We start from the raw sequence: 24,684 nt of genomic DNA, 5'->3' as shown, positions 1-24,684 counted from the left end.
TGGGCAAAACCATGTACACTGCAGGGGGGCAGATATAACATGTGCCGAGAGAGTTAGAATTGGGTGGGTTATTTTGTTTCTGTGCAGGGTAAATACTGGCTGCTTTATTTTTACACTGCAATTTAGATTGCAGATTTAACTCACCACACCCAAATCTAGCTCTCTCTGCACATGTTATATCTGCTCCCCCTGCAGTGCACATGGGCCCTCATTCCGAGTTGTTCGCTCGGAGATTTTCATCGCATCGCAGTGAGAATTCTCTTAGTGCGCATGCGCAATGTTCGCACTGCGACTGCGCCAAGTAACTTTACTATGATGAAAGTAAGTTTACTCATGGCATTTTCATCGCTCCGACGTTCGCATTGTGATTGACAGGAAATGGGTGTTACTGGGCGGATGCACGGCGTTTTAGGGGCGTGTGGCTGGAAACGCTACCGTTTCCGGAAAAAACGCAGGAGTGGCCGGAGAAACGGTGGGAGTGCCTGGGCGAACGCTGGGTGTGTTTATGACGTCAGCCAGGAACGAAAAGCACTGAACTGATCGCACAGGCAGAGTAAGTCTGAAGCTACTCAGAAACTGCTAACTCGTTTGTAATCGCAATATTGCGCGTACGTCGGTCGCAATTTTAAGAAGCTAAGATTCACTCCCAGTAGGCGGCGGCTTAGCGTGTGTAACTCTGCTACATTCGCCTTGCGAGCGAACAACTCGGAATGAGGGCCATGGTTTTGCCCAACTGCTAAAAAATTTCCTGCTGCGATCAACTTGGAATTACCCCCTAAGTTTGCTTCTTTCAAGCATTTAAAAGTGTGGTCCTTTTCAAAACCATTCATTGTTAAAGCACAACCACAGACTAATAGGGAAATTTACTAAGCTCCCTATTCCATTCGAGATTGCATTCCTGGCTGAAAATGCATCTTGGTAATTTACTAAACACCAAACATGGCAGAATTGGACCAATCCGTACTGAGTTTCACGGCCGCTCAGACAAATCAATACACCATTGGCCAAACGCGGTTAGTTTTTCACATGCACCTCATACAACATGGGAATTTACTAAGGATTCGTATTCTCAATCTCTGCCGACAATTCAGAAACACTTCCGCAAAAGATTGGAATTCATACAGAAATAGAACTTTAAAATAGACCTGCTTTTGGCTGGCGTGTTTGGAGATTCATGCACAGATCCGTGCATGCTTCTCTGTGTAAATGTGTCTGAAAGAGATAAAAATAAGAGGCATAACCAGCCTTGGCCCTTTGCGCCAGACCTGGTTCTTAAAATACTGGGGAACAATTGCGTAGGGGTCCCCCAGTATTTTAAGAAACAGCACCAGGCTCTTGGCCCGGTCCTGGTTCCAAAAATAGGGGGGAAAAAGGACATATATCTGAAACCAGCACCAGGCTCTACTAGTTACGAAGATAATGCCACAGCTGGAAGACACATTTACTGCTCTGGATTATGAATGACCTCGACATCAGAAAACTTGAATTGAACAAACACGGGAGCTTAGTAAATTACCAGTATGACTTCAAAAAGTTACAATCTAAAATGGCCGATGTCAGCCGAGATTGATCTCGGTCAAAATTGGCTGAAATCTTAGTAAATTCACCCCTAAGTTTCAGAAAAGCCATGCCACAAAAACAATTATACAGTCTGTATCGCAGCTCATCAGGTGCTAGAAGTAAAAAAGAGGCAAGACATGAGGAGACCTCATGTGATTCTTGTCATGATATATTAGCCCTCATTCCGAGTTGTTAGCTCGTTAGTGTTTTTACGCAACGGAGTGATTTGTCGCAAACTGCGCATGCGCAATGTTCGCAGTGCGTCTGCGCCAAGTAAATTTGCAAAAAACTTAGGTATTTTACTCACGGCTTAACGAAGAAATGTCTTCGTTCTGGTGATCGGAGTGTGATTGACAGCAAGTGGGTGTTTCTGGGCGGAAACTGGCCGTTTTATGGGTTTGTGCGGAAAAACGCTGCAGTTTCTGGGAAAAACGCGGGAGTGGCTGGAGAAACGGGGGAGTGTCTGGGCGAACGCTGGGTGTGTTTGTGACGTCAAACTAGGAACGAAACTGACTGAACTGATCGCAGTGGCAGAGTAAGTCCCGAGCTACTCAGAAACTGCAAAGAAATTTCTTTTTGCAATTCTGCTAATCTTTCGTTCGCAGTTCTGCAAAGCTAAGATTCACTCCCAGTAGGCGGCGGCTTAGCGTGTGCAAAGCTGCTAAAAGCAGCTAGCGAGCGAACAACTTGGAATGAGGGCCATTGTTCTAATGTTTGTACTACTTCTGTGTGTTTGTTGATATGGATAAAGATCAACTGAAATAAGAGAAGCAACCACATACTAGCGTTGCAGCTGCTGACAGTAATAATAGTACAACATCTAATAAAGATGATCCAGTTTAGGAAAAGGCACCTGAAACAATGTTAAAAAAGGGGTAGTGGTGTCACCTTAAAAAGCAACAAAAAAAGAAAAAGAGAAGAACACTAAGGCTCAAACTGTGCGTTCACAAATCTCTGAGTGTTATGTGTGAGTCTGACATTTCTCACACTGTACTCATAAAGAATCCTCTCACACATCCTTCCACCATTTCTGCACCATTTGCACATGTGGGGAGCATTGCAAGTAAAGATGGTGATGAGGACATAATAGAAATCGAGGATGCTTGTGTGGAAGTGGAACAGGATGAGGGTGATATGTGTGTACATTATCTGACACTGAGAATGAGGATGTTGATTATTTGATTATGTTGTTTTTGTAAGTCATCCGCCAGTGGCTGCAGTTCTTGCATCATTCTCATGATAAAAAGAAAGTGATTGTGATACCTGGGCATAAGACTAAAAATTGCCATCTCTTGGGCATGGTATTATTCCTACGTAAATCTTGAGAACATTTGTGAAGGCATCTGCTCCATTTTCGAGGCCAAAGTTAGTAGAGGTAGGAACGTTGACCATCTAGGCACCGCCTCCATGTTACATCATGTGCGGTGAGTTAATGAAATTTATTTTACCAGATTCTAATATAATTAACACCCTCATCATCAACCCCATTAATGATCAGAGGTAGTCCTTCCAAAAAATTGTTTTCTGTGGGCCCAAACAAACCAAGTACTTCAGCCACAAAAGTGTCAGTCCCTGTTGCTGAAGTGCTTGGTTAGTTAAACTGTGCATGTCCTAGTTTTGAATATCCAATATAAAGTGGGTGGGATTTCCATATTGCACCACTTTTCTTTTCATAATGGGCTGTATTTTTTGAATGCATTGGGGGTGGTCTATTTTGCATAGACAAATAAATAAATAATATAATAAAGGGAAAGTTTACACTGGAATCCACCATTACAGAAGTCTCTGTACTTTATTGAGTTAGGTGGCAAAGGTCTTCCTCATAGAATTTGTAGTTCATTTTTATGAACAAGAGTCTTTTTCCACATTCCACTAGTTACTACTTCAAATGTTTTTTTTAGTAGCTTGAAAAAAACAGAGGGTATTCTCCAGTGTGCTTGAGTAAGGTACATTTCCCCTCTTCTCCCTATGCTATAGCTTCTTGTGTAGGTTTGATGGCTTGTTGCTGACCCTTCATTCACTGAAGCATACATAGGGTGCAATTCCACCTGGTCAGTACCTCATGCTTCAGTTGGTGGCATGGCAGTCGGACCTTTTCTTGCAGCCGCTGCAATCTTTTACATGTGGTTATTGAATGAATGCCAAAAATGTCCACATATTTTTCGGGCCACAGACAGCATCTCCTGCAAAAAAATTCTGAGCCACTAACTTATTGTGTGTGCAAAACATTGGATTTGTTCAAATTCACCCAGTTGTAATGCTCTCAAAATATTACACGCGTTATCGGAAATAACAATCCTCGGGAGAGTCTTAGTGGGGTAAGCCATCTTGCTATGACATCCCTGAGTTTTTCTAACAGGCTGTCACTGGTATGCGTCTTAGTGAAGCCGGTGATACAGAGAGTAGCTTCTGTGTGAATGAGCTGGCAATTAAGCAATTTAATTAATTAACTAGGGCAGTACAGATGGTGTAATTACTACCTCACGGGAAGCATTCATGTCCCGGGTGTTGGATTCCCGGCGCTCAGCATACCGGCGCCGTGATCCTGACCGCCGGGATACCGACAACTATTCTCCCTCTTGGGATGTCCACAACACCCCTGGAAGGAGAATAAATAGCGTGGAGCGCGTGAAGCGCATAGCGAGCCCGCAAGGGGCTCTTTTGCACTCGCCCCACTGCCGGCATTCCAGCGGTCGGGAACCCGGCGCCGGTATGCTGGGTGCTGGGAGCCCGACCGCCGGGATATCATAGTACGCCCCTACCTCATAGCACTGTTGTCCCTGGTTTGATTCCCTCTATGGCCCTAACTGTGTGGACTTTGTATATTCTCCCCGTGCTTGCGTTGGTTTCCTCCGGGTGCTTCCGGTTTCCAGTGTGTGTGCATTAGATGGGCCAAGTGGTTCTTATCTGCCATCAAATTCTAAGCTAATCCTTCTTTCTTTCTTTCTTTTACAGGTACTGAGAAGAGAAAAGCCCATGAAAGAAGAATTGTTGATCATTACCTCCATGAAAGAAGAATTTCCGATCATTACTGTCCTTAATACCCCCCTTGATTAACATTTTCGGCATTAAAGAATTAAATTAAATTAACTTAGTTATGACTCAATCCTTCCTTCTGATCTAGTTCTTGATTAATGAAAACATTCCTGGTTACTTTCTGTGGGGTTGTATAGTTTATTAAACTACCATCCTGGCTGCTACTGCAGTGCCACTCTGTTTCCCAGATGTGCCATGTCTGAAGCTGAACTATCACATGTTTGTGCCGCCCACTGTTCTCACTCAGTTTAGTCAGCCAGCTAGCGCAGTGCAACCTTTTTGCCTAAACTGGATGAAAACAATATTGTGAGCTGTGAGGTGGTCAAAACTAACTGGAAATGAGTGGAAATTAATGTTATTGAGGTTAATAATACTGTAAGTACAAAAAAACACCTTAAATTATGTGATTTTATCAGTTTGTAGTTGATATTTGGCCCAGGATTGAAATTGAAAGACTGGATACCTCAAGTTAAACCAAAAGACACTTCGAGCAACAGAGTTCATTCACTTACGTGATGCTATGGAGAATGAGGGCCATGCTTACAACATTGGTCAGCCATTTATTTTGCCATCTTCATTCACTGTTTGCCACATTATATGTAAGAACATACTCAAGATGCAAAGACCTATGTCAGGAATTATGAAACACAGGATTTGTTTTATCACATTCACCTGTAATCCAAACTGGGCAGATAATTATTTCCTGCCCAGAAGAGTCAGGACCAAACAGACTTGGAGGCCTAGAGTCTTTCAGCTACAGCTTATAACACTCATGGATCTCATCAAGCAATCACATGGACTTATCTCTGGAGAAGTCCGTTCTTGGATGTATTCCAGAGAGTGACAGAAGAGGGGATTGGCCCATGCATATATATTAGTTTGGCTTACTGAAAAAAAAAAATCAGACCCAACCAGATTGACGCCTGCATCAGTGTAGAACTTTGAAATCCAGTTGTTGATCCTCTATAAAATAATCTTAACACATATGTTGCATGGCCTTGTGGTGGCCCTTCCTATTTGAATGCTCCATGTTTGAAAGATGAAAAATGCTTTAAAAGATACCAAAGACGATTCATACAAGAAACAAACAAACAAACAAACAGGAGATGGTGAATACTCACTTTACAGAAGAAGAGAGCCAAGTAAGGGTGGATTTACTTGGCTCTCTTCTTCTGTTGACAAAAGGCATGGCACGGTTGATGACCAGAATATTGTGCCATACAATCCTGTTATCAGTAGAAATGTTTATGCCCACATCAATGTGGAATACTTCAACTCTGTAAAAAGCATTAAATACATTTGCAAAAATGTCAACAAGGTAAGTGATCAGGCAATCCTTTCCCTCCAAATGAGTGGAGAACCTGTCAGCAGAAATGATGAAGTGACTTTGTACCAGATGGGTCGCTATATTAGCAGTAATGAAGCTGTTTGGCGAATCCTTCAATTCCAATACATGAGAAGTATCCAAGAGTTACGCATTTGAGTGTACACTTAGACCAGGAATGTCCAAACAGCGGCCCTCCAGCTGTTGTGAAACTACATATCCCAGCATGCCCGGACACAGTTTTGCTGTCAGAGAATGCTAAAGCTGTGTCAGGGCATGCTGGGATGTGTAGTTTCTCAACAGCTGGAGGGCCGCAGTTTGGACATGCCTGACTTAGACAATGGTCAACGTGTGCATTACCATGCTGGTAATGCACAAGAAAGAGTTCAAGCTCCCCCAGAGACTACACTTACTGCCTTCTTTAAGTTGCATCAAACTGATGAGTTTGCATGCAACAGGCTGTTAGGCTGTTTAGACACCTGGATGCTCAAAAGCTTTACAATGGTACAAGACTTTGCATAAAAACTCTCAAAGCCCATATAATTTAAGCCACTGTCACGACAGAATGTGGTAAAGGAGAGGATGCATCCCTCTCATACCAAAAGATAACCATTTGAATTCAAAAGATTGCAATTCCCAATGTGGCACTCTTTTGCAATGACCATTAATAAAGCCCAAGGTCAGTCTTGGAAAGTAGCAGGTGTTGTCCTGCAAACTCCTTGCTTTTTCCATGGGCAGTTGTATGTGAGATGTTCAAGAGTGGGAGTTTCCAATAGCCTTTTCATTCTGGCTCTCAATGGAAAAACAAACAACATTGTTTATACCTCAGTGTTGAGGTAAGTGTCTAATTACTCAGTAGAAATGGCTAGATAGGTCCTTTTCATGGCTAAAACCATGTTAGCAAACAGTGGGGTCCTTTTCAGGATCAATGGAATGGTGTTATAGGCAAGGACAATGTAAAAAACCGAAGGCTGCAGATATACTTCAAGGTCCATTCTTCAACCCGGGCAATTGGCGGAGGGTATCCCAGCTAGTATAGTATATATATATACATACATACATATATACACACACACACACACACACACACACACACACACACACACACACACACACACACACACACACACATTAGCTGGTCAAGCTGCTATATATATATATATATATATATATATAGCAGCTTGGCCACTCCCAAACAGCTAGTACAACATCATTTCTCTAGTGTATGCAGCTCTGTCACTGATACTAAGGTGTCAATCCGGTAGAATCCGGTTCCAGTCCGCTCAATATCTGGTTCCAGTCCAGCATCCACTCCGGTTCCAACCTGGTTACTCTCCGATTCCAGTCCAGCCTCCACTCTGGTTCCAGTCCGGTTACTATCAGATTCCAGTCCAGTCTCCACTCCGGTTTTACAGCTCAAACATTATTTTGTGAACCTTATTATCAATTGGATTAATTGAGATTTCTATATCACTACCTGCCCACACTACATCCCAGCACTATAGCCTAATTCAGATTTGTATGTAAAAACCTGTATGGATTATGTACAAATCTGATGGTTGTGGTTATGCGCATGTGCAGAATGGGACTTGCGATATCACTCACAGCCCCGTCAGCCGCAGCATGATTATCAAAACCATGTTGCAATGTAGGCGGAGCAGATGTAACATGTGCAATTTGGGTGGGGAGCGTTCAAACTGAAATCTAAATTGCAGTGTACAAATCTAACATTTGTGGGCTACAAGCCAAAGCAGCCCGTATCATACTTGCATACCCTTCTGCAATGGCTGGGAGGCTCCTGAAAATCAGGTCATGCTCCTGGCACCCCGGGAAAGTGGGCAACTCTCCCAGAGCTGGCCTCCACTCCTCGAATTTCCTGAACTTGCCCACACCGTCCTGCAGCGGTCTACAAAAGTGGGCGGTCGAGGATGGTGGCTGATAACGCGATTTGCGCTGAATTGCATAATCATAGTCATGCCCCCGCTGTACAATGCAGGCAATATCGGCATTGCACCTGATCCTTCTAGTAGAGTAACAGCTAGAAGACATTTGAACTTATTCTGTCTGTATGGTGTATTTGTCAGTAAAGCTGACTCTGCTGCAGCTTATCCAATCACACGCACTGTTACAATGGTTAGACGTTTGCCCTGAAACTGTTCCCTGCTGTCCATTTGAAAGATGCAGCATATTTTAGGTGAATCCATGTTACTAGATGGGGATGGGGGTTCACGTATAAAATAAACACTATGCGGCCCATTTATTATAGATCGCATATTCAATACGATCTGGGAAGGGTCTTATTGCAATATGTGACCATATCTAGCTGATGTAGTAATCAGCACCCTCTGCCAGCCAGCTACATGATGTGTAGCCCAAAGGCTATACGCCATTTTCAGATGGCGGTAGCCACGGGGGCCAATATCGGGAATGCTTTGCATTCCGGATATTGGGGGTAATTCAGACTTGATCGCTCAAGCTAGCTGGTGTTTGCAGTCCTGCGTTCGCATAGTCGCCGCCCACCGGGGAGTGTATTTTAGCTGTGCAAGTGTGCGATCGCATGTGCAGACGAGCGGTACAAAAAGATTTTGTGCAGTTTCTGAGTAGCCCAGGACTTACTCAGCCCTTGCGATCACTTCAGCCTGTCCGGGACCGGAATTGACGTCAGACACCCGCCCTGCAAATGCTTGGACACGCCTGCGTTTTTCCAAACACTTCCAGAAAACGGTCAGTTGCCACTCACAAACGCCTTCTTCCTGTCAATCTCCTTGCGATCGCCTGTGCGAATGGATTCTTCACACAAACCCATTGCAGAGCAACGATCTGCTTTGTAAACGTGCAACGCGCCTGCGCATTGCGGTGCATATGCATGCGCAGTTCTGACCTGATCGCAGCGGTGCAAAAAACACTAGCGAGCGATCAGGTCTGAATTACCCCCATTGGTAAATCGGGCAGCATCGCATCCTCCTTAGAAACCTATGAGGGATGCGGCTGCTGCGGGAATCCCTCCAACATACATTCAGGTGATAACTAATATTTGCATCTAAACCCTGAAAACAGGTGTTTTGGGGCAAATAGCCACAAATATGCAATGATAAATGGGCCCCTATTTCCCTTTAAGTGACAAAAATAATCAAACAGGAATCATTTGTGGAGCTTATCAATAAGTACAGACAATGCACTACTCACCCCGTTGTTATTGCACTTTCCTTTGATGTCACAGTTGAATCCCAAATTTGTAGCATTAACACATGCATAGTTCACACAGGCCTGTCCAGAGACACAAGTCATACATTTATTCATTACATGCATATATTATTAGAACTGTATATTTTGCCACTAAAGTTATTATCAGCCACCTCAGAATTAATGGGATTCGGTCTCTAGGTCGACAGTGACTAGGTCGACCACTATTGGTCGACAGTAACTAAGTCGACAGGGTTTTTAGATCGACAGATTCTCTAGGTCGACATGTTCTAGGCCGACATGTTAACATGAGTTTTTCAATTTTTTTCTTCTTTTTTTGAACTTTTTCATCCTAAACGATCCAAGCGGACTACGACTGGGAATAGTAACCTGTGCCAAGCATAGTGGCAGCGGAGTGAGGTACCTTGCCTGAAGCATTCGGGGACACGGTGCACTAATTGGGGTTCCCGGGCACTGTACGGAGAAAACAACACCCAAAAAACATGAAAAATTCATGTCGACCTGTTGACCTACACCATGTCGACCTAGAGACCCCGTCGACCTAGGTATTGTCGACCAATAGTGGTTGACCTAGACACTGTTGACCTAGTTACTGTCGACCCTACATACCACACCCAGAATTAATATAGTTGCTACAGGTATTATTTCATGATTATTTTTATTATTATTATTATGACGATGATGATAATGAGTATTATTATTATTATTAACAAATAGATAATACAGTAATGTCAGTGTTGTAAATGTTTCTCTAGGAAACCTGCTAACAAAATTCACTTTAACACCATATTTAAAGTTAACGTTGGCTGACTTTTATTGCAGGTTTTAAAACATTGGGGGTAATTCCAAGTTGATCGCAGCAGGATTTTTGATAGCAACTGGGCAAAACCATGTGCACTGCAGGGGAGGCAGATATAACATGTGCAGAAAGAGTTAGATTTGGGTGGGTTATATTGTTTCTGTGCAGGGTAAATACTGGCTGCTTTATTTTTACACTGCAAATTAGATTGCAGATTGAACACACCACACCCAAATCTAACTCTCTCTGCACATGTTATATCTGCCTTCCCTGCAGTGCACATGGTTTTGCCCAGTTGCTATCAAAAATCCTGCTGCGATCAACTTCAAATTACCCCCAGTGATAGAGTTCCATTAGAGCATAGGTTCTCAAACTCGGTCCTCGGGGGCCCACACAGTGCATGTTTTGCAGGTCTCCTCACAGAATCACAAGTGACATAATTAGCTCCACCTGTGGTCCTTTTAAAATGTGTCAGTGAATAATTAATACACCTGTGCACCTGCTGGGTTACCTGCAAAACATGCACTGTGTGGGGTCCTGAGGACCGAGTTTGAGAACCACTGCATTAGAGGTATTACTTGGTTGTAAACAGAATAATATACCGGCTGCCTGGATTCCGGCATTCAGGAGACCAGAATCCCGGCAACCAGTGAAATACCGGCACCCGAAATTACAACCACCGCCAGGTATTCCTACTTGGCTGGTAGGTACACGCCACCAACCAAGTGGGAATATAACCTGTGGCAGAAAAATAGAGCCACCGGGCACGAAGCGCAGCGAGCCCATGAGGGGACTCGCTGCCTCGCTGTTGGGATTCCAGCAGATAGGATGCCGCTGTTGCTATACTGACAGCCGGCATCCCGTGTGCCGGTAAATCATATGTATTCCACTGTCAGGGTATACACAAGCCTGGATCATTCTTACCTACATTTGAAGTTTCCTCTCCGATAGAATCCCAGATAGGAGAATTAGGCAGGCGGAAATGGGGGTGGGTCCGGAGTAATTGCGTCACTAAGCCCCACCCCCTCATGGTAAAACGTTGTGATTCACGCATATTTGAATAAGGCGCAGGGCTAAAATGATGCCATTACCATAGAATAGCGTCATTAAGCCCTACCCCATCCTCGGTGACTGCGGACTACTTACCCCCTCCAACGTCGGGATCTTAAACTTTGGGATGCCGCTGACGGTCATGTGACCGCCGGCATCCCGGCGAGCTGTATATCATACCGTACCTCTTAAAACCAATGACACAATAATTACATCAATAATACATATTCTAAATGGTCCTTGCATGCAATAAATATAACAATAATACATATAATTAAAACAGTCTTAAAAGGAATGCGCGTATAGTTATTCCCTTTCGGTTGAATGTTCAGTAATAGGCTAGTGCTTTCAAAGTTAAAATTCCAAGAGGGCGATTCAGTTGTTTTACCACGCCCGATCTCCTGTTCAAAATGATGGGAGATCAGGGGGGACAATATCGAAATGGTTTTTTTTAGCGTGTTGATTGCACCCGTACTGGTCAGGTTTGTGCCATGTAAACGGTTAAATCTGACCAATGTGCTGGGCGCGATGCGAAAAGTGTCGCTTGGGGCCCCAACGGGTAACTTTTAACACATTTCAGATGGCCACCTGCAAGCTGAAATGTGTTTCCCCACTGCTAATTGTGCCCGAGGGGAACAACAATGAAATTGCTCTGTCGTGCGCTATCTAGTGGCGGCCGCCGGAAAAAACAATTGCACCGCCCTCCCTTTTCCCCAGGAGTCTTATTGTAGTGATGGCCATCGTGGGTTATCCACCGATGGTACCATTGAATAATAACATCGATTGTGTAGAACCATCGATTGATTTACCCATCGATGGTCACCCCTGCATTATAATATAACAACATGCGGGCCAATTGGAGTCTGGGGGGCGTGACTTCACATGTGTCAGGGGCGGGGCTAAGTTCTGTGCCCTGACACTTTGAGGAGAAATTTTTTTTTTTTGGTAGCACTGAACCATCGATGGTGGGAAACCATCTGGTTCTCCCCCATCGAGGGTGAAAGTATTAAACATCGGTCATCAACCATCGATGATTTTGAATGGTCGATGGCCATCCCTATCTTATTGTAAACGTTAAAGGATCCCGGGATATGGTGCTGTGAATAGTGACAGCTTGCTTACACCCATTGAGTGTGGTGGGTTAAAGATCGGATGTCTGCTAAGGTTGTAATGATCGATCAGATCTCTGTATCACGTTTCCAGCAGGATACAGGTTCCCGGTGTTATTACTGAATACCTTGCGCTTGTGGTCCTGTAGTGTCGGAGGTGATGTGCAGCGTCTCTTCCCGGCTGTGCGATTAGACAGGCACCTGTGCTGTGGTGTGCCTGTAGTCTAATGCCGGCATACTCCAGGAGATTGCAGCGTCGGTTTCCAATATGAAGTCTTACCTTTGTGAAGGCACTAGATTTTAACTGAACAATCAACCAAATGTTAATAACTATGGGGTCTATTCATGTAGATCTAGCAGGGGTGGATCTAGACTTCTCCTATAGGGGGGACGGTTTTAAAATTAATCTGGACTCTTCCCCCTTCCAGTCAAGTCCGCTAGGCCGTAGTGATACACCATACATACACTACTAACACACATACACACACACACACACACACACACACACTAGTGATACACCATATATACACTACTCACACACACACACACACACACACACACACACACTCTAGTGATACACCCCCCCACACACACGATATACCACACACACATGATACACCATACATACACTACTAAAACAGACACACACACACACAGACACGAGTGATACACCATACACACACACACACACACACACACACACACACACACACACACACACACACACTAATGATACACCATCCATACACTACTAACACACACACTAGTGATACACTATACATACACTACTAACACACACACACACTAGTGATACACTATACATACACTACTAACACACACAAACACTAGTGATACAACACACACACTACTAACACACACAGACACTAGTGATAAACTATACATACACTACTAACACACACACACTAGTGATACACCATACATACACTGCTAACACACACATACACACACACACACACACACACACACACACTAGTGATACACTATACATACACTACTGACACACACACTAGTGATACACCATACATAAACTACTAATAACACACACACACACACACACACACACACACACACACGTGATACACAGCACACACAACCCCTAGTAACACTCCATGGACATGCAGACACTAGTGATGTCCCATACATACACTACTATCTCACACACACACTAGTGATACACCATACATACACTACTGACACACACGTAATACACTCTACATACACTAACACACACAAACACTAGTGATATACCACACATACACTACTGACACACACACACACTAGTGATACACCATACATACACTACTAATAAACACACACACACTAGTGATATACAGCACACACAACCCCTAGTAACACTCCATGCACATAGACACTAGTGATGTACCATACAGTACATACACTACACAGACACAATAGGATACAGTAGAGTTCCATCCACCCAGCGCTCCTCCTCCTCCATCTGCCGGGACAGGCCCCCCTGTCTCTCCTGCCCTGTCTCTCCACAGGACAGAACTCCGACCGCTCTCTCCACACCAGCCAATCGCCTCCCCCTCCTCTCCTCGCCCCTCACCTGTTGTTCATCCTTGTGGTTCCTGATCTGAAAGACACGGCAGCGGCGGCAGCTCCTCCGCAGCTGAAGGAGCAAACTAGGCTGCGGTGCGGGGAGTTGTGCTGCTGCTGCCGCTGGTAGCTGGTGCACACTGGGCGGTCCCGCCCAGCGCCGTCTCAGTTGCCCTGTCAATGCGGCCAGATCCCGGCTGTTGCACTCAGCTTCCCCCACCTCTGCTGCCAGCAGTAACAAGTGGACGGGTCTGGGTCGCCGAGTTACGGGGGGCGATCGCCCTCATCGCCCCCTGCTGGATCCGACACTAAGATCTAGCGATATGAATTGTTACTTTTCACTATATATCGCATCAGTTCTATGCTATATATATAGCTATGTTAAATAGCAATTCATGTAAACTTACCTTTCCGGTGAAGCGATGTGAAATACTGGGCTCTCGCGATGCAGTCTTAAGCAGCAGTCCTCGCAGGTCCTGTCTGTGCATGTACGCGGAGCTTCAGATGGGTGGGAGGGGGGCAGAGCAGTGGTATTAGCAGCAGGACAGGGTAGGGGGCACAGGACACAGAGCGGGCCAGCAGCAGGAGTAACCGGTGATCAGCAGGCTGACTTGACCTGACATATGGGTCACCTCCATACAGGACAGAGTGGGAGGAGAGGACGGGGGGATATTGCAGAGCTAGGCAGCCGTGGGGGTAGCGGGCAGATAGAGGTGACCCGGCATATGCTTATGGGTACTGTCCCGCCTTTTCCACGCTGTTTTTTTATATATATATTACTTTTGTATTTATTGCTTGCTAGGACCATTTTATGATTTGTATTATTGATGTTATTATTGTGTAATTGGTTGTAACTAATACATTGTATAAAGTGACATCTACCTCTCATCATCGCAACACTTCGCAGTATGAAACGTACAACACACTGGTGGCATTCAATAGCTTACCATGCCTTCTCCGCAGGCAGTTCCCTGGTGTACAAGGGCAGGGTCAGGTACATCGGAGCCCAGGTTAAAGTCTGCACCGAGGCACTGCAGTCCGCCTAGGTTCCTGATAATGATGCTTTGTGCCAAGGTAGAATTAAAGTTTCCCATACACTGTATTTTCCCACAGAGAGCGTTACTGTAAGCAGGAGAAAACAGTACATTAAATACAGCACATTATATACTATACCATGTGAACAGTCATTTGCAGCTTGGGTTCACAAACACCTGCAGTTCCTAGTGATTGAAGAGGCAGATCGAGGGAAAGGATGGGGACATGTATACGTGGACACCCGGCCTAATTCATGTTTACACACAATGGGCGATGTTCACGCAACAAAAGCGGTTACCAGCAAACTGCACATGCGCTGTGATTGCAATGTGCGCGTGCTGCTAACATCCCGCTCGCACTGAGAACTTTGTCGCCATTTGGAGGCGGTATAGGAAATGGTTGGTAAAATGCACGCGTCTCATGGTCATATTCGGGGCGCGTATCTTCTGATACATGAGCCACCCATGAAGAGCTATGAAGAGCTGGCAATTTGCAATTTTGCCTAATCAAGTCATTGTGTAGTGGGGGAGGGGTTGTGATGATGCCCGTCAGACCTGCCGCATGGCGGGTCCCCCTGGGATCTCCCAGAGGAAAGCCTGGTAATTATGTGGGCGATTGGTTAGATGCTAGGATATACCATTTCTACTACTGTACCTGTCGCAGTCGTTTACTATGGAGGTGAGACAGTGGAAAGCTTGTTATAATGTAAGCGCAGGTCTTCACATATACAACTGTCACAAACCCCTCCTCCAGTTATATAATAATGCGCTAATTCAGATCAGTGCTCGTAACAGAAATCTTGGGACCCGGTACAGTGACATCTCTGGGGCCCCTCAGATTATATATATATAATATATATATATATATATATATATATATATATATACACATATGTATATATATGTATACATATATATATATATATATGTATTACAGTGCATCATAATTTGCTGCGCTATATATATATATATATATATTTTTTTTTTTTAATTATACACATATATACATATTTATATATCTCCTTCCTCACCCACACACACACACCGCGGCCTTGTGTCTCCCTCTCTCCTTCCTCCCACACACCCCATAGTCTGTCTCTCCCCATTGACCCCATGCTGCATTCCCAGCTCCCACACCCTTCCCAAAGCCCTGTATCTCCTCACAAAGCCACTCTTACACAGGGAGAGACTCACCTGCGCTGCACTCCCCAGTATCTAGACCCGAACCCCACACAGCAGTCCCCACCAGAACAGGCAAGCGCAGGGCACGGGAATCCTGGCCAGCGGAGCTGCTGCCATGTCCCGTAACTGCCTGCATCAGAGCTGGATCCGGAAGAGCGGTCGCACACTCATGCCGCACAGTCACTGTGTGTGAGAGGCTCCTGTCACTCTGAAGCTGCGCTCACACTGCCTGCAGCTCGGTGCCCTATTTGGACAAGACGGCTCACATCCCTGCCGGTCACTGAGCAATGTATCCTTGGGGCCCCTCTGAACCCTGGGGCACGGTACAGGTGTCCCCTTTGAGCCCCCCTGTCGCCGGCCCTGATTCAGATACACCCAGAACTGCCATATAGCACATATATTAAGTGCTGGAAGTCATATGAATATTGGGATACACAGGGGTGTATTCAATAAGTGTTGGAAGCTGCCGTCTTGTCGGAAAGACGGCAGCTTCCGACAGATTTAGGTCGGAAGGGGTTCCGACCTATTCATTAGGGGCTGTTTTTTTCCAACAAGTCGGGAATTCCCGACTTGTCGGAAAACACGTGGATCGGCGGAATAGCCGTGGATCCACGTGCTTTTGTCGGAAACGCGGCCAAAACCAACAGGAGGAGAAGGGGGAGCGGGGCGAGGGAGGGAGAGAGAGTGCTTACCAGCAGGGGGCAGCTGGAGCAGTGGTCAGTGGAAGACACGGCTCCTCTCTGATGTCCCCTGCGGCTGTGTGGCTCCCTCCAGCAGCTCCCTGTGATCTCACATGGGGAGCTGCTGACAGCAGCAGCACAGACAGGAGGGAATGGCCAAATCCGACAGTCGGATTTCGACGCTCATTCAATAGGGCTTGTCGGATCCATTCCGACTAATGCATGTCGGAATGGATCCGACTCTTATTGAATATACCAGATAGTTACAATCGTCTATACCAGCTGCAGCTGCTACAAGCCACTTGGAATTAGAGTTCAACATTATTATTACCCCTTATCTAATGGACCAAAGGCGTAACTGGCGAAGGGGGGGACTGCATGTGACAGAAAGCAGAGGGGAGCATTCCAGCTGGTGAGCTGGAGCTGTAGAGTTCACACCCGTTTAGGATTACACTGGAAAAACCAGACTGTCATCAATCCTGGATGGGCTGAGTCCGGCTCTACCGCTTCTGCTGTGGTACCTTTTCCTTCTGGCAGCCTGTATTGCAGCTACTTCCTGGCTAGAGGCAGCTCACACAGGGGCCTAGGTAGGTATCTACAAATATTTTTGGGATTTTCAGTGGTACCTGCAAAATATTAAGTATGCCCTGTATGTTTCTACAAAAACAGTCTCCATAGACGTCTATGGTGGCTGCTTAACCCCTTTGCTGCGGATAATGAGTCCTGCTGGTTGCAGGAGGGTTAAAAAAACTAAATGTAAAATGTATTTCACACTATCATTCTCCCACCACCACTCTAGGACTACTCTCTGCTCCACGCATAACCGTCTCTATATGAACAACTCCTCACATTGGATGCCAGCGGTCAGGTGACTGACACAGGCATCCTGACACCACTCGGAATACTGGTGCTGGAACCGCGACCGACTCCATTCCGAATGTAAATATTGGGGTGAGGGTTAGGGCTGGGGGGAGAAGGGGGGAGGAGGGGTTAAGGCTAGGCACCTCTTAGGGGTGGGGATTAGCCGTAGCTACCAGCCCATCTGTGGCAAACACAGGATTTCTAGAAGGGGGATTCCAAATGCAATAGACAGTCTCCCATTCTGCAGAATATTGGAGCAAGTGCAGGAGTCTGGGAAGCGGTAGAAGAACCTAGTAAAGACCCTGGACATTAATGTACACATTGGTCTCTTTTTATACAATGTATACTGTATGGAATACAGAATATATATTTTACACTGTAGATGGTCTACATAGTATAGGATGTAGCAAACATATCTAAATATAATACAGGTTGAGTATCCCATATCCAAATATCCGAAATACGGAATATTCCGAAATACTGACTTTTTTGAGTGAGAGTGAGATAGTGAAACTTTTGTTTTTTGATGGCTCAATGTACACAAACCTTGTTTAATACACAAAGTTATTAAAAATATTGTATTAAATGACCTTCAGGCTGTGTGTATAAGAAACATAAATGAATTGTGTGAATGTAGACACACTTTGTTTAATGCACAAAGTTATAAAAAATATTGGCTAAAATGACATTCAGGCTGAGTGTATAAGGTGTATATGAAACATAAATACATTCTGTGCTTAGACTTGGGTCCCATCGCCATGACATCTCATTATGGTATGCAATTATTCCAAAATACGGAAAAATCCCATATCCAAAATACCTCTGGTCCCAAGCATTTTGGATAAGGGATACTCAACCTGTATAAATAAGTTAAGTGGTCAGGAAAAGTTTATATATATATATATATATATATATATATATATATATATATACACACATATACATACACATATGTATAAATAAATGCACAAACATACTGTAATAAGACCGGTACTGCACTTTCTAAGCACACATTCTCCCATCTCGTGGCTCTTGTCTCTTCTACTCCCTGGTTCAGTGCACAGATTGAGGATTCAGATCCCCACACACAGCAAACTTTATAGAAGAAGCTGCTACCACTGGGCATGTGCAGCAGCTCTGTCTGTCCCTTGCACTGCATGATGTGGCGGCAGCTCTAGTTACCATATTATATACCATTGCTATTGTTGTCCTAATTTGAGCCACCTGCCAAGAGGAGGGGATTTCCAGGCAACCCGACCCCCCCCCCCCCCCCCCCCCCCGCATTTGCCTGTGCACCCACCCCCCATTCCCTAGTCTTAGCCATTCCGCTACACCCTGTGATTAGCCATAGCCGGTACCACCCACTATCTTAGCCCTAGCCGCAACCCCAGGCGGGTTAGGTTTAGAGTAGAGGACAAGGGAGGGGTCTATTACTTAACCTGTAAGTATTCAAAAAGTCGGGATGCTGCTGTCGGTCATGTGACCGCCAGCATCCCAACCATAGGAATATCATATCATCACACCCCTCATACCATATAGACTAAATCAGCAGTTCTCTAACTTGGTCCTCAGGACCTCAAACACAGTTCACATTTTACAGGTCACCTGGCAGGTGTACAGGTGTATTCATTACTCACTGACACATTTTAAAAGAACCACAGGTGAGCTAACTATTTCACTTGTGATTCTGTGAGGAGAACTTGAAAACATAAGCTGTTTGGGGTCCTGAAAATTGAGTTTGAGAACCTAAGGATCCAGAAACCGAATTGCTCACATTTAAAAATGTAAATTTACTAAGCCGGCTGCCCTTGCTCAGAGTGTTAAAGGAGCAAAATTAAAATGGCAATACTATTCAAAGCAAAACACGGTCTGGATGCCATTGAATAATATTGCCGTTTTAAATTTCCTGCTTAAATACACCAAAAAAAGCGTCTTCTTAGTAAATGTACCCCCTTGTCATGTCTGCTGGTAGAGGAAACAAGCTTTCTGAAGCTAACATATTTTAATAAACATTAGAGATAAATGGTACTGAAGATATTGCCAAATAAATCCAAACACGACCCACCATTACTTACTTAAGTGTGCATTTTGTGTACGATCCCGACACCATCCCACAGTTCCCATAACGATCTCCTTGAAGATTTACGACCTGAAAACATGTATCATTCCCTTTTCTAGTACCTAAGTTATAAGACATTAAAATAACAGTCATTATTACTGTGGAAAAAGTGAACTAACCCCAAAATGATCCTCTAACAAACTGGAACATTAACACTTTGATTTTTGTGATTACACACCTAGGACACCCATGTGATCCGAAGTATCCTCAGGTCATAAAGCCAAACCCATACTTCCTTATTCGCCTTATAGGATCCTTCCCAGTTTATATCACTTTAAATTCATCAGGAGTTTAACGGATAGGAAAATAAATGATGTGACCAGTGCTGGATAATTGGTCTGGCAACTGGGATGGGGCCTCCATGCACAGCACCCGACATTGAGCACCTACCATCGTGTCCACAGTGTCTGGCCCCCCCACACAGCTCCCTCCAGTCCCTGCACCAATTTTAGGGTTGCATTGCAGACGACTACTAATGATGCAGTGATACTGTCACTGTGATTCTCTCCCGTCCTCAGATGAGCCAAGCTGACATATACTGCAAGAGAAACAAGAGGCACCAAGCCAGTGCCAACCCAGCCAGTGCCTTGGACAGCAAACAATCCTAGCCACCTGGAGACCAGAGGGCTATGTAAATGGCTGGCCCCTGGGACCCCCACACACCTTAATCCGGCCCTGGTTGTGACAGAGTACAAGTTTTTGGGTGGAAATATGTACTGGTCAGTCTTGCTGTGACTGTGCTTGAGCTTTGTTAAAATGTTCAGTGTAGTAGAGTTTTTTCTTACTCCAATTTCTTAAGGTATATGACCTCACAACCTGAAATCAATGACTCAACAAGCTGCTGAAATGGGGCCAAAGTTCATACTTAAAGGAACTACATGCCCCTCCAAACATGCAATGACATCACAGGGGACCTACGGCCTAAAACATTCCATAAACTTGGACAACCAACTAGAGCAGAGCGAGGAACTTGTAACAATATAGCTCCCTGGTGTTTAAGTGTAGCATAGACATACCCATTTTTTTTTATATCAAATGAATGGCAGGAGAGGGGAGTCTATCTATATGGTGTAGCTATTATATAATGGGAGAACGTAGTACATCCTTGGAGCTGGAGAAGGGAGTCCTACTGACCTGCTCTATTTACTTTCTCCTGCATACCGTGGGATATGGTAGAGCGACAGCAGATTTGCACCAAACGGTCAAAGCTTTTCGGCCTCCCAGCAAGCAACGGGCCCGTCCATATATCCCGCCTCCTGGCTCAGTCAAATCAGTTTTTCGTTTGGTGTGGCAGGAGCCGGACCATGGTCAGAGGGCTGCTGTTTTTAGCAGCCATAAGCTTTCTTATTTTTATAGTCTTACTATTTTTTCCGAGTGATCTTTCTAAAAAGCGTCTTATACGTACCTTAGAAAGAGTCGCTCCAACAACTCCCGCCGGGTCACGACAACGCTTACCCACGAGTACAGTGCTGTTTCGGCGGGCGTCTGTGTCGGATATACTAGCAGGTCCAGCAGACGTTACCAGGCTGTGGCCAGAGCACGGGGAGAAGGCAAGACATTGGTTCCGCTTAGAGGGGGAACGCGGACACAGCTGCACTGTTTTGGAGGAGACTACCAAACAGTCGCTGACGCGGCTGCCACAGAGAGTGCACCAGCGCTAGGCCTTAGGGATCATAGGCTCCAGGGGTAGTATGAGGTCGCGATACCTAGGGTTGATGTCAGCAGGGTCAGATGCTCCCTTGGTCGCCCCTGCCCATGGTTCATGACCAGTTTCCTCCGAGTCTACCACCATGAACTGTTTTCCCACTTCCGTCTGAGACGCTATGTACTAAGGGGACCCAGTCACAGCATAGGCGGCTGTGTGACTTGTGCGTCAGTGTCCACTTGGGCATCTGTGTTCACTATAGGTTCACAGAGTGATTGTGTACACTAGTAGTGTCTGGATCCACTCAGCATTCACAAACATATTGATCTGTCCTGGAAGCAGGGGGGTGAGGCTCCCTGTATCCCACTCTACAGAGCGGGTAATACAGCACTAAGTCTCTATCTACCTTTGAGTACGAATAGTTAGATAAAGTGCCTGATGCATATGAGTCTGATAACTATTGCTGTGGTTTTCTTTTGCTGTGCAACTGAATCCGTTAAAAACTCCTATATAACGTAATGCAGTAATATGTTTCTCCTACATACTTGAAATGTATTTATAGTTGATTATGTGCTCATATTGCTTATTATGCTAATGTATAACCTGTGACTAACTGCTAATGTGATTACTGACTTTACTATAAAATTCCGTTAGTTTTCTGTGTATTCCGATCCTCAATGCTGGTGCAAAGCAGGGTAGGGTCAGATTGTATGTCACTTTAACAAATTTTAAAGTGACTACAGTCACAAATTGTGTAATAACACGGTAAGGTGTGTGATTTATTTATCATGTCTAAGAGTGGCAAGGGTTAGGAAAATACACTTTCCACAGCAGCACCAACACTCATTTCATGTTGTCTTGTAGAACTAGGTTCACCCATCAGGACTGGTTCAATGGGATTATGTACAAAATGGTTTAGTTGTCTCCAAAGCCTCTTAAGTAACTGAGGCAGGCACAGGTTCTGGTTGAACCTTCATGGGCTACTTTGCACAGACATTATCCAATGTAGCTGAGCAGATAATGCCAGCCCCTATACCAGCGATAGGTTGTCCTATAAACCCTTACATGCTATTTTCATTCTGGGGGTTTCCACCTAGGGAATGGCAGTCTCTTAATAAAGGCAGACTGAAAGGCCAGTGGTAAGTAAATCACATAGACATGATACAACATCTTCACAGTCTACACATGTTTAGCTGAGGACTCATTGCACTTTGGAAGGTCTCAGCTCAGTGGACATACCTGAGCTAATTAGTGCAATGTAAGCCATTCTATCCTCAGAAGCAGCAGAGCCTATGTTAGAAACTAAGGCGGCTGTGTTTAAACGTCCCAAAACAGCTAATGTATATTGGGTTACGCCCAGTAGGAAGTTGCAATTCCAGGAAATGGAATTCCAATTATCCTCGTCCAGCTGGGGACTGTTTAAAAAAGAAGGGTGGCTCCCAAAGTAGATTTGCAGATCTTAGAATGGTGCGAAAATCTACATTATTTTTGTTTTCAACATAAATAAATGATGTCACGGATAGGAGACTCGATGGTTTCCTAAAGACCATTTTTTCCTTTTGTCTGGGACAATCATTAGACCAGCCTTGGCTTTAGCTCAGATAGCGATAAGCAATGGCAGCCTGGTCCGATGCATTGAAAGGGGATCTTTCAATGGCATCTAGAAAGCAAAAATTCCATAATGCATATCAAACAGGCAGTGATAAGCGGACCTGGATATGGGTACAATTGCCTCTCAGACAGCAGCTCGCAGAACGGATTGGCTATGTACATGGTAAGCTAACTCAGAATTGTTACTGGAAATATTCTTTTGGTAAAGAATTAACAGTATTTGAAATCGGATCAAGCCTAGTTTCCAGCTTTCCAATCCTTTCGGAATCAAGGAAAAGCAAATGGAAAGGGTGAAAGGCAAATAGTCCCAATCCAACAAGTCTGGTTGGACTAAAAGGTATCGGGCTACCAGAGGACTGGTTTTCAAACCTGAAGATAAGCCATCAGCCTGATGGTGAGGGCCTCCATCTGGGGCGACCCAGCGTGGGAGGCTGGTTTCTTCAGTTTGCACAAAGCTGGCAGCAGTCTACTACAGATGTCTGTGTGCAAAAAGTGGTATCTCATGGTATGATCTACAGCCACACCACACTGGACATGCCCAATCTTATCTGATCTTGGAAGCTAAGCAGTGTTGATCCTTGTTGGTACTTGGTTGGTAATACCAAGTGCTGTAGGTGTTTTCAGGAAACACCCTCATTAAAGAGGCAGTTCAGGTGCTTCAGTCAGGAGTGATAATCAGTTCCTCCTGCACAATAAGTACAAGGTTTGATTCCAACCTGTTTCTAGTCCAGAAGCAAATGGGTCATTCTGGCCCATGCTCAATATCAAAGCACTGAACAAGTACTTTTGGGTACCTTAGGTGCCATAGGGAGACTTTAAGTTCCATTATTTCAGTCACAGAGCAAGAGGTTTAGGGCATTCTGGGAAATTCAGGATAGCTATCCACATGTTCCTATAGCACTGTTCCATCAGTGCTATGTTAGGTTGCTATCCTCCAGCCTCTATTTCAGGCCCTACCATTTGGGCTGACCACAGCTCCCAGAGTATTCACCAAAATTATGGTAGTGATGGCATCTTATCTCTGTTAGCAGGAGATAAGTATTTTATAAAAACCCTTAGCTCGATGACTTAATAATCCTGGCACAGTCTCAGGAATTGTTCGCTGTCATCTGTAATAGACAACAGCTTGTTACAGAGATTTGGTTGGCTCATAAATTGGGCAAAGTCGTTTCTGGTTCCATCACATTGGATGACTTATTTGGGGGCTGTGTTGGAATGGGATATTCAGAGTAATTTACCTCTGAACAAAATATCCAAAATTCACTTAAGGATTCAGGAGTTGCTACACAGTCAAACGGTATCCATTTACGTGGTAATGCATGTGATGGGTTTGATGGTGTAGACAATGGACATGATTGAGTATACTTACTTCCATTAAATACATCTGCATTGTCTGATCATTTCCTAGTAGAAAGGTTTTCATCAGACAATAAAAGCGCAGATAATGGCCTTCCTCAAAAGTTAGGAGGTCAATAGCAGATGGCAACTCTGACAATGGATGCCAGCCTGTAGGGCTGGGGTGAAGTGTCAGGAAGGAGTTGCTTCCAGGGGCAGTGGACCAAGGGAAAATGTTGCCTGCCAATAAATATATTGGAACCTTGGGCCATATATATGGCATTTATTCAAGCAAAGAATATCCTTCTGATGAATCCAGATAGAATCTGCTCAAACATGCAATGGCAGTGGTGTACCTCAACCATCAGGGAGGATCTCGCAGCCAGAACATAATGAAGAAGGTAAGTCACACTTTAAGGTGGACAGAACTTTGTTATCCAGCCTTGTCCGCAGTACTCATTCCGGCAGTCCTAAACTGAGAAGCAGCTTTTCTCAGGCAACTAGCCATTCAGGTAAATGTATGGACTTACACCCCTAAGTCTTAAAAACTCTGG

At 44.7% G+C, this 24,684-nt stretch overlaps 1 protein-coding gene and 1 long non-coding RNA gene across 3 annotated transcripts in view; one reads left to right on the top strand and one right to left on the bottom strand.

Annotated features, from left to right (window-relative positions):
- Positions 1 to 4,646, top strand: part of LOC135056681 (uncharacterized) — a 49,904-nt gene extending 45,258 nt beyond the window's left edge. For both annotated transcript variants that reach the window (XR_010244044.1, XR_010244043.1), the window contains exon 2: positions 4,516 to 4,646. This is a non-coding gene — a long non-coding RNA (uncharacterized LOC135056681). The remainder of the gene's footprint in view (positions 1 to 4,515) is intronic.
- The window catches only part of LOC135056676 (disintegrin and metalloproteinase domain-containing protein 9-like), a 189,823-nt gene that overhangs the window by 44,282 nt on the left and 120,857 nt on the right, over positions 1 to 24,684 (bottom strand). The window contains exons 15-17 of the mRNA XM_063962128.1: positions 19,496 to 19,601; positions 14,611 to 14,785; positions 9,107 to 9,187 (exon numbers count right to left, since the gene is read on the bottom strand). Coding sequence (XP_063818198.1) covers positions 9,107 to 9,187; positions 14,611 to 14,785; positions 19,496 to 19,601 — 362 coding nt within the window. The remainder of the gene's footprint in view (positions 1 to 9,106; positions 9,188 to 14,610; positions 14,786 to 19,495; positions 19,602 to 24,684) is intronic.

Source organism: Pseudophryne corroboree, chromosome 3 (assembly GCF_028390025.1).
Source record: "Pseudophryne corroboree isolate aPseCor3 chromosome 3, aPseCor3.hap2, whole genome shotgun sequence".
NCBI classification, from domain to species: Eukaryota; Metazoa; Chordata; class Amphibia; order Anura; family Myobatrachidae; genus Pseudophryne; species Pseudophryne corroboree.
Note: the sequence above shows the minus strand (reverse complement) of the source record. Positions and strands in the feature narration are given on the sequence as shown.